At 37.1% G+C, this 19,451-nt stretch overlaps 1 protein-coding gene across 1 annotated transcript in view; it reads left to right on the top strand.

Annotated features, from left to right (window-relative positions):
* Nucleotides 1–472: 472 nt before the first annotated feature.
* The window catches only part of LOC135461551 (fibrillin-2-like), a 56,128-nt gene continuing 37,149 nt past the window's right edge, over nucleotides 473–19,451 (top strand). The window contains exons 1-25 of the mRNA XM_064738701.1: nucleotides 473–670; nucleotides 1,153–1,260; nucleotides 1,373–1,546; nucleotides 1,991–2,176; nucleotides 2,815–3,013; nucleotides 3,645–3,844; nucleotides 4,017–4,191; nucleotides 6,589–6,837; nucleotides 7,328–7,456; nucleotides 7,614–7,736; nucleotides 8,215–8,337; nucleotides 8,969–9,100; nucleotides 9,896–10,039; nucleotides 10,375–10,497; nucleotides 10,629–10,883; nucleotides 12,036–12,158; nucleotides 12,421–12,543; nucleotides 13,000–13,251; nucleotides 14,345–14,470; nucleotides 14,868–14,987; nucleotides 16,204–16,329; nucleotides 16,490–16,612; nucleotides 17,252–17,374; nucleotides 17,855–17,983; nucleotides 19,138–19,260. Coding sequence (XP_064594771.1) covers nucleotides 614–670; nucleotides 1,153–1,260; nucleotides 1,373–1,546; nucleotides 1,991–2,176; nucleotides 2,815–3,013; nucleotides 3,645–3,844; nucleotides 4,017–4,191; nucleotides 6,589–6,837; nucleotides 7,328–7,456; nucleotides 7,614–7,736; nucleotides 8,215–8,337; nucleotides 8,969–9,100; nucleotides 9,896–10,039; nucleotides 10,375–10,497; nucleotides 10,629–10,883; nucleotides 12,036–12,158; nucleotides 12,421–12,543; nucleotides 13,000–13,251; nucleotides 14,345–14,470; nucleotides 14,868–14,987; nucleotides 16,204–16,329; nucleotides 16,490–16,612; nucleotides 17,252–17,374; nucleotides 17,855–17,983; nucleotides 19,138–19,260 — 3,745 coding nt within the window. The 5' untranslated portion in view covers nucleotides 473–613. The remainder of the gene's footprint in view (nucleotides 671–1,152; nucleotides 1,261–1,372; nucleotides 1,547–1,990; nucleotides 2,177–2,814; nucleotides 3,014–3,644; nucleotides 3,845–4,016; nucleotides 4,192–6,588; nucleotides 6,838–7,327; nucleotides 7,457–7,613; nucleotides 7,737–8,214; nucleotides 8,338–8,968; nucleotides 9,101–9,895; nucleotides 10,040–10,374; nucleotides 10,498–10,628; nucleotides 10,884–12,035; nucleotides 12,159–12,420; nucleotides 12,544–12,999; nucleotides 13,252–14,344; nucleotides 14,471–14,867; nucleotides 14,988–16,203; nucleotides 16,330–16,489; nucleotides 16,613–17,251; nucleotides 17,375–17,854; nucleotides 17,984–19,137; nucleotides 19,261–19,451) is intronic.

The raw sequence follows: 19,451 nt of genomic DNA, 5'->3' as shown, positions 1-19,451 counted from the left end.
TAAAGTTGGAACTGTTGGTGATGGCTTCAAATGTGAAGGTAAGTCTGTATGATAAATTTAAATCCTTTCATCTTAATGTTCTATACTCAAGGCTGTGCAGAATTCCACATGGTTTCACTTTTTGTTTTAGCTCTTCTTAAAAGCATTTATTGATTGCAGCTTACAGTTTAGCTTTCTCAACTAGCTTCTACAGACATGTCCATAATATTTGGACAGTGTTTATGTAATTGCATGTAGATTTTAATTTTCGTGGACTATTATCATAATTCTTCTCATTTTTTGGACACTCTAATTATCTGTTAGTCACCATTCTGTACTGGAATGTACCAAGTCACTTTCAGACTGAAGGGGAAATGATATTTTTTGCTGATAACAAACATAATTCTACCTTTTCTTGATTTGTCCGGTGTTATTCTATGGTTGCGTCTCTCTGGTTGCAGTATCTGGGACCTGTTCTGTGGCTGGCCCCCATGTTGTGACGTTTGATAGAAAGAGGATTGACTTTGCCTCTGGCTGTCTCTACACCTTGGTTAGAGATTCCTGCTCTAACTTGGCAAAACTGGGGAAACCAGCATTTGAAGTTCAGGCCAGATTTTACCACAAGAATGATGCCATGAAGGAACGCGGAGTTGCTGTGATCAGAGAACTTTTTGTTACAATTGGAGATCAGGTATCTCTGTTTTTGTGTTTTTATATTCACCTTAATAATGAAGGGTTATGGTTATGTTATGTTAAGCCCTTAGGAACACAAATGAGCAATACTTTGGGTAATGGCAGTTAACATGTATTTTGTATCTAATTACTTGTTTAATTAGTGTTCAGTGCAGTACTCAAAAATTTTCATTTATATGACGATCATATTTTATGAGTGAGGTAATACATGAAAAACATCCTGAAAGACCACCAAACCAAGATCTTGACTGAAACATGCTACCTTGTTGGTCAAAGTCCTTGTAGTCGCAGCGAGTCACAACTTCAACTGCTTAAGTCAGCGAAGGCTCACATGTACTTTATACACCTCGACTTACATGTACATTTCACTACCATGATATAAGTGTATGCACAAAACATATTTGAGTTTTGCCAAGGAATGTACATATATTATTGTTTGATTGAACATGTCTAATGTGCTTTATTATTGAATGTTTACAGACAGTTGGATTCCTGCAGGAAGAAAAGGTTATCCTAAATGGCGTTGTTATTGGACTACCAGCTGTTGTAGCTAATGGGGTTCAGGTCTTCAGATCTGGAAAATATGTGGTAAGATAATGCATATTCTGGGATTCAGTAATGATGTATGCTTATATTGAATAAAAATTCTATTGAGCCCAGTCTTGTTTTGTTTAATTAAGGAACATGGATGTTTTTTCAGCGACTCATCTCCAAGGAACACGGACTCAAAGTGTTATTTGCAAGAGGGTCTATGGTGAAAATAAAGGTTCAAGAGAAGCACCAGGAGAAAGTGTGTGGTATCTGCGGTAACTACAATGGTAAACTGGATGATGACCTTGTCTCTGGGCCCCTCTGTGATGCTCCAGGCAAATCTGTAAGTGGTTTCACAATAACTACATGATTGTAAGTCAAGAATGAATTCACTTCCGAAATGACCTTTGTATGTTATACGATATTAAAATAATAATTGATCAACCACTTTGAAAATGTCTCTCCTGTGTTTAAATATTTGTCAGCCCCAGAATATGCTGCTGCTGTGTGGTATTTGTGTATTTGTCAGACCCAAAATGTACTGCTGTGTGCGGTATTTGTGTATTTGTCAGACCCAGAATGTACTGCTTTGTGTGGTATTTGTGACTCCTAGAATGTGCTGCTGTGTGTGGTATTTGTGTATTTGTCAGACCCAGAATGTGCTGCTGTGTGTGGTATTTGTGTATTTGTCAGACCCAGAATGTTCTGCAGTATATGGTATCTGTGTGTTTGTGTATTTGTCAGACCCAGAATGTTCTGCTGTATTAGGTATTTTTTATCTTGCCAGACCCAGAATATGAACACACTGACCACATCCTGGATGGTGGAAGAGCCAGAGAATGCTGAGTGTGAGAAGCTTTGTGACATCGCTCTGGAAGATCCTTGCACCACAGACATAGACCAGACTGAGGCAGAGGGACTCTGCCAGGACATGATCAATGTTCAATTAGTCAACAAATATGAGAAATTCCAGGTAAGTTTAAGGTTTGGGAAGAGTTTTTAGGGTTATTGTTATGTCTTCTGCAAATGTATTGTGGGACTGTTTCTTCTCTCATATGTGAATATTGTTGCTACCAAATGTCTCTGTTTTGGAGTCCTGTTGTAAATTTCAGTTTACTTTGTGCATTTTTACTAAAATCTCATCCAGACTTAAGTCACTAAACTGAGAGGATTTTAAAAATGCTATTCATCTTAGAAAGTTGCTTTGAAGTTTGTTTAGGAGTTAGTTATTTGCCAAGTTTTGCAGACCAGAGGGTGCTGTGTAGTCCAGTGTACTCCTGAGTTTGTTGAGAACTGAACTCTTTGGTTTATGTTGTACATGAAGTGGTGAAGGGGGGTTTTCTGTATTTTAGTTGCAGGGCGGGGTTGTTCAAATGGTATTAACAGTTAGGGCTAGGTTTAAACCTTAATACCAATCTTGGCCTAATACAAAACTAATGGCACTTTAGTCCAGACCAAAGTTAATATCAGGCCTAACTGCTAATGTTTGTACCGTCTAGCTACTTTTGAACAACTGAGCGCAGGGTGCCTGTCGAAGTTACAGGTGTGAATATGGTTATTATGTTAGTTTTGATATTTAAATACACTGTGTTTGTTCTGTATTAATTGCAGGAGTGCATTACATTAATGAAGTCAACAGGTGTAGATATTATAGCAGATTACCTGGAATCATGTTCATTTGACACTTGTGCCACCTTACCTGAAGTTGAGGCAACACTTTGTGAGTTGGCTCAAGGCCTGACCACCGACTGCCTGGAGGGTGCCGGGATCAATATAGACATCAGTCGCTGGAGAATGGAAAACGGATGCGGTAAGGAAAAATGTGTGCTGATGTTATGGATTGCCTTTTTAGGGGTTTCTTAACAGACTGCTTTTCTAAGAGCCATCATGCTGGTTCCCTAAGAACAAAGGTACTTCTCTTCGCTTTTACAAAATTCCTATGTCCATGTACTAAAGTTTTGATTGAGTTTCTGGTTTTGGTATTGATTTGATGAGGCTACATGTCATCTAGGTTGTATTATTGTGTCTTAATACTTGATTTGTGTTTAATACCTTGATCCAGAATTTGTTCCCACACGTTATGGCGGTCAGGTTGTTTCTGTAATAAATTTATATTCTCAAGTGCAGCTGATCTTACTATAATTTAAATATATACTGTTTATGCATAAATGCACTACATCTTCCTCTCGGTCCATATGTAGGAAGGTCTGCCAGCAAGGTACGAATGGCCATGGGATTCCCCCGGACTTCATCTAGTTATCTCCCACCATAATGCTGGTCCCTGTTGTATATTAAAGTTAAATTTTCTTTACTACAGCATGAAACAGCAATCAAAAAAATAAATGCATTTCATATCTTAAGTTTTCTTTTTAATACCCTGGGAGTGTATATAAATTTTCATCAAAAACTTTTGTACTGAAATATTTTTTGTTCTCGTGCAGTTGAGAAATGTGGTGAGAATATGGTGTACAAGAGTTGTGGTTCAGCTTGCCCAGAGACCTGCTCCTCTCCACTTGACAAACAATTCTGTACACTACAATGTGTACAAGGCTGCTTCTGTGCTGAAGGCTTTGTGCTGGATAATGACAAGTGTGTCAAGAAGAAGGACTGTGGCTGTGTCATGGATAACAAGTACTACAGTGTAAGCTGGGTTTTGCGCAGTTCATCCATAGTAAATGTGGAGATAATCTTCCGACTACTTATTGACAGTCTTATTACAACTTTTTTTTGTTTTCTATTTGCATTCTGTAATTAAAAGCAGATTCCTTTATACAAGATTGTTCATCTATTTTCTTCTTTGTTTCTCCTTTCAGATTGGAGAAAGTGTTGTAAAGGATGGCTGTAGTGAGAAGTGTGAGTGTAAGAGGAATGGGAAGATGGACTGTAAGCCACTAAAATGTGATGCTAACGCTGTCTGTGCCATACAGGACTTTGTCAATGGCTGTTTCTGTAAGGAAGGATTCGATGGGGATGGCATTCACTGTAATGGTAGGTAGCAATATGATTGAAGGTTTCTCACACAGCCTGTAATGCAAGGCAGTAGACCATCTTTACCAAAGTTGATTTTCGGAAGGATGTGTCTGTTTATAAGAGGACATTAGGAGGACTGGATAATAGTGAAATCTGTCTTGTATGTTTACCAAAAAGTTTTGACCTAAGTAACAAATATCTGTGTATTCTAGGGTGCAAACTATCTTTATGCAAATGTTGCTTTAAAGTGACATGGTCGCCTAAATATCAGGTATTTTTGCGTTATTACAGAATGGCATGAGTATCATGGATTTTTCTCAAGAAGTGAAAGTCACAAGCTTTTCGTTAATCCCATGCCCAGTATTGTATGTTAAGTGAATGTTCAAAAATAAACAAAAAACTGAAAACTCTGCCAGAATATTTAAATGAGGCGCTGTCAGTTCAGTGGAAATGGACACACGCACAGTGCTCTGTAAACTTCATATGTAAACAAACATGGCTGATCACGTGGGTAAAACAAGGACTTGCGACTTGCTCATGACAGGATCGGCCAAAAAGAGGCGTAAAAAAGAGCTTCACAGGTTTACAAGCAAGTCTAGAGTTGTAATTGGTAGTCAGTTTGAACGGAAGAGTACAGAGAGTACAGAGTACAAGAAAGAAAAGGGTCTCACAAAGCACAAAGATATTGCAAAACTATTGTGTAATGTTGTTGTGGGCAGGGGGTGTTAAACTTGAATGTAGGACATTTTCCCCCTGGAGATTTTCACGTCTGGACATTTCCCCTCCCGAAAATTTTCCTCTCCCTATGTATGAATAGAATCTTCTGTGGTCCGTCCTCCATTATCCATAGTCAAGAGTGGATCTTAATCATTAAAGCATTTACAAACCGGAAAGTTTTGGCAAAAAAAGTTTGGAACAACAGGCTGAGAACAAGTACTGTTACTCAATTTCTCAGTGAAATACAATACAGTACATAGTTCATGTGTTACGGTCTGATGCAGTGGCCCGCTGCTCTTAGTGTTTCCTCCACTGTCTGTCTACCAGGTCTATTCATTAAGCTTTTATCAGAATACTGTTTTACTTTTTTCTTCAATTTACAATTTCATTGAATAGTTTTATATACCATACACAGAAGTATCTTCCTTTCATATGATGACATCCAGCATTATTATGGGATGTTCCACTTTGATTATCAACATAATATCTTCACCACATGCAGACAACTATCTGAATTTTGTGAATATATAAAAATAAAAAAATGACTTTTGACCCCCTGATAGGCTACAGAGGCCTTAAAATCTTTGAAAATCCTTGAAGACCAATGCCTGAATTTTGTGAATATGTAAAAAAAAAAATTGCTTATTTGAACTCCTTGGGCTATTAATTACAAGACACCTCACTTAGAAGATCCTATTTATTTTTCCCACTGATCATATATACATATAGATATGTCCGCGAGGGAAAATGTCCATACCCCGTTAAACTTCAAACAGACACATGTTTCTCACTCATAGTTTAATGAAAAGATTATTCGTAATCTTTCCTCAGTGCTGTTTAAGCCGCTTTACTCTGCGTGTATCCATCTGTATCAATATTAGAAATTATCCAAATTCATCGACTGATCGAAAGTTGGTATCACTGGGAACTATGCCTATCCTTCGGGCCCTTCCAGTTGAATATTGATAAGGCAAAATGGCCCACCCTCTTCGTGTTGAATTCGACTAACGGCAGGAATTTTCCGGGCTCCTACAAGCTACATACTCATTGAATATTTTTTATTTCAACACGAGTGATTTAGTTTATGAACGAACTTTAAAACTTTGTTAAGACATTGTTTAAAAATCTAAATGTTGGTCAACCATGTGACTTTAAGTGTGCTATGTTATAAATATGTTTTTTTGAGATCACTGGCTCACTCTTTTTAAATGTAATATACTCGTAGGCATCAGGATGCAGTCTTTTGTATGGCTTCTTTAGCCTCGGTCACATTAGAAAAATTTGCTGGCTCAAGGCTGTCTTGAGCCTGTATTTACACTAGCAAAAAAAGTGACCTAAGCTTAGCCAGCTCCCTTTATGATGGCTTTTTCTAATCCGACAGTTTTGCTGGCCTAAATGAGAACAGCTTGGTTTAGTCCACCATTTTAGCCCACGTAAATGCTAACTCCCCCTAAGTGACAGGTGAATGTTAGTTTCCCGCGTATGTGAATCAAATGTTAAATCGAGTGATTGATGTGTAAACACAAGCAGATAGAAATTAGTGAATGGAGCTGAGCTTTCTCCAAAGCTGGCCTTTTTCAACCCGGCAAATCTTTGCCAGTGTCATGCACACTGGAGATATTCTGACAACTTTGTCATTATTTAGGGTAATATGTAAAGAAACTGTACTCACACATGCATCTGTTTTCCTGTTGATAGATATCAACGAATGCACAGAAGACCCGGTCCCTTGTGATCCAAATGCCAAGTGTAAGAACACAGATGGTAGTTTCACCTGCACATGTAAAACTGGCTTCTCCGGCAATGGAAAGACTTGTGTTGATGACAACGAGTGTTTGAAAGGGGTAGACAACTGTGATGAGAATGCTGAGTGCAAGAATACAGAGGGATCCTTCAAGTGTGTCTGCAAGGAGGGCTTCAAGATGAACGATGATAAGATTTGTGAAGGTGTGTAGTATTTTGGGTTCCATTTAAATAGTTGAAGCTGTCCTCTGGGATCCATTTTGATAGGTCTTCTTTCAAACACAAAACATTGAAGTCAAGGCACAACAGTTACACTCCAGCCTTGAACTCCACTTAAGGAATTATTCTATTTGATTAAAGTTCCCCCCCACTCCCCCTCCACCTGCCTTGAATTTTTTTTTTTAAATTTTAAAAAAGCTGAAGGGACTAAAGTGTTTTTGCCTGAAAAAATTCTGACAGTTTTAAAAAAGGCCATATTTTACTCTCACAAAAGTAAACATGAAATAAGTCAAATCATGCAGAATCATTGTCAGTGATTATGAAATGACTTCAGATGTATAAAATGTGAAATGTTGAAATGCAGGTATGGTAGATAGATTATAGACACATACAATTACTTGCATATTAAACACGTGCATGATCTTAAATAATGAAGAGGTGTGGAAGGTAATTTGCTTATTGTCTTTTCTTGTAGACATTAATGAATGTGAATCAGGGCGAAATGATTGCGACAAGAAGTCAACTAAATGTGAAAATACCCCAGGTGGATTCAACTGCAACTGTCTGGATGGTTTTGTCGCCATTGGTCGTCGTGAATGTGAAGGTATATATTAACAAGAAAAAGCAAATGTTTGCAGTTCTCTTTTTCCAAACCTTTGAAGTATTTTGACTTTTTATTCACATTTGATGTTCAAATATTAATTTGAAAAACATTGGTTGGTTGCTTTTTATTTTTGCTAAAACAATGCTATATATTACAGATGTTGATGAGTGTAAGGAAGGCCAACATAACTGTGACAAGAATGCTGATTGTGGAAATCGTATCGGTGGGTACAGCTGTACCTGTAAGCAAGGCTATGAGGGAGATGGACGTACTTGTAAAGGTACTGTTTATGCTGCAAAATTCTTATCTCCAGTAGAAATCAGAAAATGTTTGTTTGTGCTGGATACCTTCATAAACAGATTTTGTTACCATTGAAACAAACTTAAGAGACCCTTTGAATGGCAAAGGAGAAATGTATGTGTAGTTCTAATGAAATTAAAAAAGAAGAAAAAAATGCAGTTTTAGAGGCAGATGAATGTCGTAGATATATCATGTACATAGACTTTTTGTGTTGAATCTTTTTTTCTAGTAGAATATGATCATCCTACCTTCCAAACAAACCACTCAAGACCATTCAGGTGAACGTTAGGGATCACATCAGTTGAACTCCAGGAATCAGGCAAAATGTGCAACAAAGTCATGAGCGAAAGATTTTGTCATTTACTGATATAAAACATGGTAAACGAAGCATTGTTAAAATTTCATCTGGTTTGTGCTAAAGGATAGGTGCTTACTCAGTCATTGGTTTCTTATTGTAGATGTGAATGAGTGTGAGAAATATGCCAGACCTTGTGAACAGAATGAGGACTGTGAGAACATTGAGGGCTCTTACACCTGTGATTGCAAGGAAGGCTTTGCTATGGTCGATGAGGAATGTAAAGGTAAGGAGCCATGTTTTAGATAGGTATATATAGAGTTGGCAGAAACAAAAGTGTAAAGAGGTCTAAAAAGATGTGAAATGGCAATTTCCATGGAAAGCTTTTCTGTCTGAACACACATTTCAGGTCACATGAAAAGGGGCTCCAAAAAAAATTCATGGTTTAAGGAAAATGTATAAGTTATGCCAAAGCAAAATGAGAAGAAAATTTTCATGTTAGTGGCATATTTGATATCTCTGAAGAATCTCTCTGTTTTATTCATGTTTTCTGTCAGTGGTCGGAAATTTTTGGAAATGACATTGATGATATTACTGGGAACAACAACACACTGAAAACACAAAAATGTATACGTTGCTTTGGTAAAATTTTTTATATCATTCACTCACAAGAAGGCATATTGAGGCACACATGACAATTACAAGTGGTAAAGACGTTTTTTTGACAGGATAATATTTTTCTGTGATGTGTCGACTGATAAACCTATGTTTCTTTCATAACCTTTCATTTCCACTAGTTGTTTGTCCATTTCGCATTCTCAGGGTGTTCTATATGTTACATATACACGGATGTATATGCGCATTACAGTAGTCAGTGAATAGACTATTAAATGGAGAATGCAATGTAATCGTTGCAGATGTTGACGAATGCGCAGATGCTAAACTTAATGATTGTAAAGCTGAAAACAGTGAGTGTAGAAATACCATTGCCTCATATGAGTGCGGTTGTGCAGCTGGCTACGAAGGTGATGGAAAGACAAAGTGTGAAGGTAAGTTTATTTAGCTATTAAACTGTGAAAAAATCTTAACTTGCACTTTCTTGTCATGTATATGTATGTCATTGATTACAGTTTAATTGAGGCATACATGTAATACTTAAGTAGTTCTCTCTGTATGTTTATTGATCCCGAAGAATTCCAATAACCATTGTATGCAAACTTTACAATCCAGGTTCCTTGCTTGATATATGAAGTAAAAAGAGACCCTTTGATTGGCAAAAGAGTACATGAATGTGTAGTTTTAATGAAATTTAAAGAAAAAAATGCAGTGTTAGAGGCAGATCAATGTCATAGATATTTGGGATTTGTTTGCAGTTGTGTTATACCCTATCCACGCAGCCAAAATTTAATCCGAGTGTAATCTGAAATGGTTTAAATCGAAGCCAGTTGTGAAAATGCATGCATTCATGCGCCAAGTCAGTTTTTATGCCAGTTCAGGCATTTGGCCCATTCACACAGTCACATTTAAGCCAGTTTAGTAATTGCAATGTCATCCTGACATCCACCTACCTGGGGCATTTAATCCAGTTACCATTCACACAACACAGATAAACTGGCTCAAGACCTGAAACTGGCTTAAAGCCACATTTCTAGCAGATGCGAATAAACCAGATTAAATATGTTTCAACATATTTCTGAATAGTGACATTGTTTTTCAAGGTCGATAATTCACTAGCTACATTTGTTCATCTCATTCTTCATTGTGACCAATGAACAGATTGTAAATACTACCAATTATAATGATGTTCTGTACATGTATGTCTGTTTTGCTTTCAATCATTTCAGATATCAATGATTGTATCCAGCCTGGTCCACCTGTCTGTGGGACCAACTCCAAATGCACAAACACTGCCGGTTATGGCAATTCCTTCACTTGTGAATGTGAGAAAGGCTACACCAGCCCAGCACAAGATAACAGGAACTGTGTGGGTAAGTGACAGTGTCTGTGATGGGTGGTCAATAAAGCCCTGGGAAAGCAATTAAATTGTTGTCCTTTTACATTTTCCTTATAGAAGCTGCCATAGGCTGTCTTTGTAGATAGTATATATTGTTCTTGAGAGTGTTTTTTTAATTCACAAATACATGAAGCCAGTATTTAGATATTTATTTTCTACAGTGTGCTAAAAGAATTTGACTACATCTAAGGGCTCATGAGAACCAAAATCCGACATGAACCATGCTAACTACCTTTATTACATGTACTTTTCGAATTAGTTTCCATGAAAAGTATCGATGCTTAACTTCATCCTGTTTCACAATTCCAGATAAGAATGAGTGCACGGATGGGTCTCACGACTGTCACAAAGATGCCGTTTGTGCAAACACTGAGGCGTCATTTTCTTGTACTTGCCAGAATGGATTTGAAGGAGATGGAAAAACCTGCACAGGTATGATATCTATGGTTACTTTGATTAGCTAAACTCTATTATGTTGATGGTTCTGTTTAAGGCAAAATTCTAATTCATTATTTCTCAGTCTTTTATAGTAATGTGATAGAAGTTGTAATTTTTGTTTTCAGACATAAATGAGTGCACTGTGACACCAGATATCTGTGGGCCTAATAGCAAGTGTACCAACACCCATGGCTCATTTGACTGTGCTTGTGTGAAAGGGTATGAGTTAAAAGGGGAGTATTGTACGAATATTGACGAATGTGCTCGTCCTGAACTCAACGACTGCGATGCTCTGGCCTTCTGTACTGATCTGGAAGCCACCTTCCAATGTCAGTGTCACCCAGGGTATACCGGATCTGGCAAAGAAGGAGACTGTTCACGTAAGTTACAGAGTTGGTGAAAAGAAACTAAAGTGATTAAAGGGAAGAACCCTGACCAGATAAAGAAAAGTGTTGACAAGTTGCGTACACTTTATCTTTTATGATATATTTTATATGATATGCTCTAGTGTGGAATAACAAAACAAGTATTTGATCTGGTCTAGGCAGGTCTACATGTCTACATGTTAGAAATTTGACATATTGTTTGAAAGTTCAGTAAATCCTAATTTTGGTATAATTAAACATCATCCCATGCCTCACCCTGCAATAATCTTGATGGCTTAGTTTATCAGACTCATAGCTAGGCCATCTAGACACATCAATAGCAGAGAAGGATTAATGGTGGATGTTCTTCCCCTAAGTTGAGGATTCTTTATGTGGAATGCTAATCTGTCACCAAAAATAGTTTGCATCTTCAAAGTATTTATTTATTTATATATTTGATTAGTGTTTTACGCAGTACTCCAGAATATGTCACTTATGGGACGGGGGCCAGCATTATGGTGGGAGGAAACTGGGCCTTCAAAGTAACCTGTATCAGTACCTGCCTGTGACTGGAGTGTTGGTTGACAAAAAAAGGTTTTAATTTAAGTGATGCTTTTCCCCATTCTCTCATATGAAACCATTGTAGCCCAGGTGAAATATTCGAAATTTTGTTTTAAAAATGTCCTTTCCATTTGGCACTACCCTAATTCCTCAACCTTTTCACATATGAAAGAGCAACTTTCAGTCCAGTTTATGAGCATTTTTAATGTGATTTTGGAGACAAATCTACATTGGCTGGATGGGCGAAATTCATTGCTTCACAAAAAGTATAATTTTATTAATCTACACAGAATAATGCCTTCAGGATATGCTTGGATAAACACCTTGCAAACATCCCAAAAGGTTGAAGAATTACAGTAAAACTGTTATCGGTGTATGCATAAAATACCAAGTTTTTCTCAGATACAAGCGTGATTTTTTTTTGCTATAATAGCGACAGTGACATTTCCAAATGAAAGGAATAATGGTCATTAGTGGGAAATTGCTTGTATATGAAAATGGCACTATCCTAAAAATGCTTAAAGTATTACTATGTCATATTTCACATCAAAACTTAATTGTCTCAGAAAAGATTTCGTAGGTCTTTGTAAATTTGTTTTTTTGTAGCTGTGAATGAGTGTGAGCTGAAGTTAGACAGTTGCACCAAGAGACAGACTTGTTCAGATTTGGACCCTGGATTTGAGTGTTTGTGCAAAGATGGTTTTGAGCAATTTGGATCTGACTGTCAAGGTACTTGATGATTTCAGTCTGGGGTGAAAAAAAGCATGATATTTTGTCCAGTAATAACATTAATTTCTTTTGTGAGCTTGACAAGTTGTTGTTTGTTTGGAGTGTTACTTATGCCATGGAATATTATTATTGAATTTTTTCTAAAATTTTGATATATGCGTACATTTTGTAATGTGGGTAGTCTAAATTACGTACTGTTGAATTCATCGTGGATGTTAAAGATGTTATAACAGGTTTTTAAAGTTTAGTAAATGTATTTCAGATGTTGATGAATGTGCCAATGAAGATGATGACTGTAGTGAATTTGCCAATTGTGAAAACACAGAGCCTGGATTCAAGTGCTCCTGTATGACAGGTTTTGAAGGAGATGGTAAAGAGTGTAAAGGTAAGTCACACTACAGTGCATTTACTGATAGCTACATTTGTAGTCTAGTCTCTATAACGAGTCTCTAAAATGCTCCTGTAGTCAGTCATAACTTTCAATGAAGACTTCTTACTTCCACAAGTAATGTGCTCCTAGTTACGAGTGTGGAAAAGTTTGTCAGGAGCTTGCCAGAGATTGGTGGTTTACGCCCAGCACTCCAGTTTCCTGCACCCATGAGACTGCCTGCGCAATCAAATCAAATAAACAGCTGAAAATATTACAGCCATACATTTACTGCCATCTTACATAGTGTTTTTTTTTTTTTATTCTTTCCCCAAATGGCACACATGGTTTGAAGGCCTGCAGCTATTATGAGTTGCTTCAGGGTCGTGTGCCAGTTTGTAAATCCAGTGGTTTGCAATAGTACTTTCAAGAATCCAGTATTTTTGTGAAAAGCAGCATGACTTTCTTTACCAGATATAAACGAGTGTGACAAAACCTGTAAGGACCAAGGTCAGAAGTGTACCAACATGGTTGGAGGTTACACCTGTGAGTGTGAAGAAGGGTACGAGCCGATGCCGGACGGAAGCTGCAAGGATGTGGACGAGTGTGCTGATGAACCAGGACCCTGCTCGGACAATATGAAGTGTGAAAACACACCTGGTTCCTATGAGTGCTCCTGTGTGGAAGGCTTTGAAATGGCTGATGGCAACAAGCAGGAATGTAAAGGTAAACAATAGTGTCCCCTTCTAGATGCCCCTCACTGACCCAGAGGTATAAAGCGCCCACCATGACCACTTAGGTTGCTGGATTAAATTCAGCTCTTGTGATGTTTGTGCGGTACCTAGCAAAGGGCAATTGTTTATTCTGGGTTTCATGTTTCCTCTATACTCATAAATTTGACCATGATCACATTAGTAAATACTTCTTGAGTATGGAATTAAAATGTCAATCAGTCAGTCAATCAGTCTTTCTTCTAGCTCTAAAAGTGTGCTTTGATCTGCATTTTATGTTTTTAAATGAGTAGAAATGAAGTATTTAGCCTCAAAGTGCTACTTTAGTCCAGAGTGAAGATGGGTTTAAAAAGTGAAACGATACAAAGAATACCCTAGGAACAGAGCTAACACCAAAGTTGAAAAGATTTGCGATGAGGAACACTATTTGACTTCATTTTGTGAGGAGTCCTCAAAAGCAAAATCTTCGGCAATTTCCGTAAAATTTCCCTGATGTGACATGATAATATTCCCTGTGTGACGATGAATCAGATAGATGTGATGTCAAGTAAGGCAGTTATTCTGGAATGATGTCATGGGCATTTGAAAGCATGACATCATTTGCTGCTATAGATCAACGATGGGTGATGCCAAATGTTCTCGCATGATGACACAAGCGGGCAAAAATTGGATTTATTTATTTATTTGGTGCTTTGTGCCGTACTCAAGAATATTTCACTCGTACGACGGTGGCCAGCATTATAGTGGGTGGAAACCGGCAGAGCCCGGGGAAAACCCACAACCATCCGCAGATTGCTGGCAGACCTTCCCATGTATGGCCGGAGAGGAAGACAGCATGAAATGGACTTGAACTTATAGCGACTGCTTTGGTGCAAAAGTTGGAAACAACACAAAATTTTCATCCACCGAAACTAACAACAGCGGTTTTAATACATTGCTATTTTTGTACAATTTACAAAAGCAGTTCAGACTATCTCGATCCTTATCATTTAACCTTACTTTTAAGACATACAGGTCTTTACACTGTGGTAGTTCTTTAACCTATGCATATGTCTACATATATACATATATGTGTCCCTGGTCTCCAGATGAGAATGAATGTGAAAGAGAAGAGGGCAGCCCATGTGCTGCGGACCAGATCTGTGAGAACCTCAAGGGAGGATACTCGTGTAAATGTACTTTGGGATTTGAGATGGCATCTGGAAAATGCAAAGGTGAAGATCGATAATTACTCTATATTAAACACTTTGATATTATATTAACAGTGCATATTGTATTCAAATCATTCTTAACTCTTTTACCAGTATAACTTATATATCTGAAGATTGGTTTTGAATAAGCGTCACTGCATTTCATCTAAAGTTTGGTATGTAAAATCGCACTGTTAGAAGTACAGAAAGAACTTGTATAACACTTTTAGATGCCAATACTTGTTTTTGTGTTAAAAAATTGTCACAAAAAGAACTATCCATGTTATAGGGTTAATGAATCCGTCAGAATCAAGAAAAATGTATCATGTGAAAAATGCTAATAATTAGGAGAAATACAATAGTATATAGGACATAACTAGATTCTACATTCATACAGTTTGCTTTTTATGTATAAATACAGATATTAATGAGTGTTCCAATCCACATACCTGCAATGGAAATGCCTTGTGCAGCAACAATGATGGGTCGTTTGAATGCACATGTAAGAAGGGATTCACTGGAGATGGTTTTACTTGTGATGGTAAGTTATATTTTTGTAGGTAAGCTATATTTTTGTAGAAATGGCCTTAATATTGCTCAAATGGGATAAGTTTGTGCTGATTTACAAATTTTGAAGTTTGTACATTTTATTAACTTTTTAGCTTATGTAGCTCATGTCATACATGTACTTGACATGACTGAGCGTCTAGTGTCCAGTGACAGCGTGAGCAAAGTTAGGTTAAATGTTAAGGATTGTGCTCAGGTTTTGCACACATGCACAGCACATTAATGTTAGGAGGTTTGTTGGTGCTCTGTGTGCATATTAATTACCATAAATTACAAAATATATGACTTAGAACCTTGTGTATGAATTAGAATCAAATTCAGATAATAATGTAAAATCTCAAAAAGTACTGCATGTATTCAGCTCAGGTATTTGCACACATGTGAAGCATAATAACACGATGGGGGTGTTTTTTGTTGATGCCCTGTCTGCAAATAAAAAAACATAAAATTACAAAATTTATGACTATGACTAGTGTATTGGAATTAATATTAAGGCAAATGTAAGGGTTAGTGTCTCAAAAAGTGCAGCATGTTTTTGGGTCAGGGTTGTATACGTGTAAAGCACGAAAACATCAGGAAGATGTTCCACTTTTCCACTCTGTGTGTGTGAAGTGTAAATTACTTAGTTTATGACAGTCCAATCTCGTTTGTGTGTTAAAATCCATTCATTGTCTCCTACAGGTAAACTTTTTGGCAGTTTTGTTACCAAATGTATTCTGTTGTCCGTAGTGACATGAGGTGCATTAACTTGTAAATCGACAGTGGGAAGGCTGTGAATCTCACACATAATTTTGTAGTCACTTCCAAGATTTCCATAATACTTCCTTTGTTAATTTCCATATTGTGAATACAATTTCTCAAACAGTATCACACATCACAAATCCCCATGATAGTGGCCCCCTGGCATGCTTGGTTTATCTATTTATTTCATTGGTGTTTTGTGCCGTACTCAAGAATATTTCACTTATACGGTGGCGGCCAGCATTATGGTGGGAGGAAACCAGGCACAGCCCGGTGGAAAGCCACGACCATCCGCAAGTTGCCGTAAGACCTTCCCACACACCGCCACTTGTTTCATACATGTAACAAAATTGTTAATTGCTTTTGCATTTTTTTTGTTTACCAGAATAAAGAGAAGGTCATTATTCACGTTTCAGCTGTTGATAGCCATTTTTATCCTGTCTCCACAGATATTAATGAGTGCACAGATGGAACTGCAGATTGCAGTCCGAATGGAGTCTGCAAAAACTCACCTGGTACATATGAGTGCAACACCTGTAAAGCTGGCTTTAAAGGAAATGGCAAGGAATGTGAAGGTATGCTATGGAACTATGGTACTTTTTACAGAATGAGATGAGGAATGACAAACAGAAAATAGTCAATGCAAAATGGATTCTAATCTTGATAATATGATTGTTCACTGTTCTTGGGATGGTGACCTGTTTATATTATTCATTTAATTTTTTTCATGACCAGACATCAATGAATGCCAAGAAAACAATGGTGGCTGTGACAAGAACGCCCAGTGTGATAACTTCGAAGGAGGTTTTGAATGCACTTGTTTAACAGGATTTGCTGGTGATGGTCAAACATGCAATGGTATGTTCATACACAATTTATCTGTAAATGAAAATACATGTAATAATATATAAATTGCCTGCTTTTAATTAAATTATCACAAAGAAAACATTCAATATTCTGCAGATTTATTGGCTGTGAAATTCTGTCTTATTGAATAATTTTTAGTCCTTCAGCCAACTTTAGCTGAGTGGTCTGGTATGTTTGTCATTGAATTTCTTGAAAAATTTTAAACAAATTCATGTATTTATAAAAGTTGGAGAACTTTTTATGTTCCATGAACCCACCATTAAAATAGCATGTCAGAAGTGAACATTATCTGACAATATACTGTATTACTGATCATTGACCTACTTTCTGAGATCAGTACTCATTTGGCTATTCACACATTATGTATCATTCTCAAAATTATTGAGGCAAACAAAACTTTGTACATTGAATCACTTGTGGATCCTCTGTGCCCGATTTATACATAAAGCACACATGACTTTCGACCTACATGCTCTAGTCATACGTTCATTTTGGCTTTCATTCACTTTCTACAAAATTACATGCTGGCCAATAATGTATCCAGACTTATTGACCATTGGTACCTATTGTGATAAACTGCAGGGTCAAGGTGCATTCGTTACCACAGCTTCATTTTTTTTCATTGAACAGATGTTGATGAATGTGACGAAAACACATTTGATTGCCCTCCATACAGTGACTGCCAGAACAAGCAAGCGGGATATGAATGTATCTGTAAAACTGGCTACAAGATGGAATATGAAGAGTGTCGCGGTAAGCTAGTAGAATATTTATTATTTATTGTTAAACAGTGTTTGTAGCTTTTCTTTTTGTGATGAATTTCATGGTGAAGAGGTTTTAATTAATGCAAGAAGTGTCAGTACAGAAAGAAATCAACCCTTGTTCCTGGATGTTCGTTTTTTTTCCTTGTTGGTGTGGCTTTGCGTAACTGATAAATCAGGAATTTGTTGCCACTTTACTTCAGTACTACTGATGAGTTTTATGTAATATGCACGTAGTGTAACTCTGAAAACGAAATTTGAGACTTTATTTCTTGAAAATACTCTCTGTACTCTGTATTTCATGAGAACCATGAAGGCAAAATGACGATCTGTATTGAGTCATAAGAAAGTCTGCATTTTTTTCATTTTTACAGAATTACCCTACCTGTGGGTTTATCACTTCATTGTTGTATTCTATTGGCTAACATTCAAGGGCAGGTTTCTTAAATTTTTTTTTGCTTTATTCTTGTAGATATTAATGAATGTGCTCAAGAAAACTCTCCCTGTGGCAGAAATGCTCTGTGTGCAGACACAGAGGGCTCCTATGAATGCTACTGTGACGAGCCCTATGAAATGCATACAGATGGCAAAACATGTCTGGGTAAGTAATTCAGACACGCATCTAGACATATGGTAAATTAATTTGATATTCACTAAAATGCCTCATCATGATGAGATCTCTGGTATTATTATTCTGATGTGAACATTTGCTACAGGGGTGATTGTGTGGAGGATTTTTGACACAGTCACTGTTATTGCATAGATCATGAAACATCTATGATGGTGTTGTTGAAATGTTAAAAATAAATTTGGTATTGAGCACCCAACCGTTGCAGCCTTCTGACTCTTAATTTAGCTGTAATCATCCATGCCAGTATCTACTTGTTGAAAATACACAATGCATGTACTGCCAGAAAATTTCATTTTTGGAGCATGCTTAAAGTTTCTTATTTCATCCCTCTATTTTATGCATATTTTTTGGCAAAGGTCTGAAATTTTTAGAAAAGACAACTGTGAACTTCCCACCTTAATTAGAGGGACTGGCTCAGTGCTTCTAATTTGTTTTCTACTCTATGCCACGTTGTTGTGATAGCAATCGCCATTGATATCAGGCTAGATATTTCCCAGACTGACTGCATGAGCCTATTGAAGACTGCAGTTCTGTTTATTTTACAACACGTAAACAGCATATTTAAAAATGAAAAACATACATTTAACTCCTGCAGCCCTTAATTTTTGCAATTTCTGATGCCCCAGAGATGTAGAAGAGAAACATCCATGTACTACACAATTTGATCCCTTTTCCAAGTTTATCTGGACTATTTTTATGAGTCACAAATTTGTTGTTGGATTCTCACATACTTCTCCAGTACACTAATTAAGTCACACATTTCTTCTTTGATTGTTTTGGCAGATGCTGCAGCTGTTGCAAATTTGAGCTTGTTATATTTCTGAGTTTAAGTGATTGTTTTATCAGCTTGTCAAAACTTTGATATTTAAGGTTTGACTACATCTGTGTTTGCTATCTGAAAACCTGTAATTCACAAGAGTTCTCATGGTCATGTTGCTGATTTTAACTAAACATAGATGTTGCATGGTTATATTTTCCCCAGTTTTGGCCCCAAGTGTCAATTGACTATTATAGATAACTGCATCATGTTTCATCTTCGAAGAAGATATGCTTTAAAGATAACAAATGCCTTAATCCAGTGGAGTATGCACTTGTAAATTTAGCACTGTTATCTATTTTTTCAGCTCCTAATGACTGCACATATGACCCCGACAGATGTGGTGAATATGAGGTGTGCGTGAAGCAAGACGAAGGGGCTTTGTGTCAGTGTGAGCTGGGCATGAGGATGACAGTGACAGGATGTGAAGGTAATAGACTTGATCAAGCATCACCTAAGTATATAATGTATTTTAATGGTCTATTTATCTTAAAATTCTTATATCCTGTGTCCAAACTGATGCACAGAAGTTTTGGTGGGTGGTGATAAACCCAAATTATAGGATGCATTCTTATTAAATGTTTGGAGGGGCCGAGGTAGTTAGAATTCTGGCAGCACGGT

The sequence above is a fragment of the Liolophura sinensis genome, chromosome 1 (assembly GCF_032854445.1).
Source record: "Liolophura sinensis isolate JHLJ2023 chromosome 1, CUHK_Ljap_v2, whole genome shotgun sequence".
Lineage (NCBI taxonomy): Eukaryota > Metazoa > Mollusca > Polyplacophora > Chitonida > Chitonidae > Liolophura > Liolophura sinensis.
Note: the sequence above shows the minus strand (reverse complement) of the source record. Positions and strands in the feature narration are given on the sequence as shown.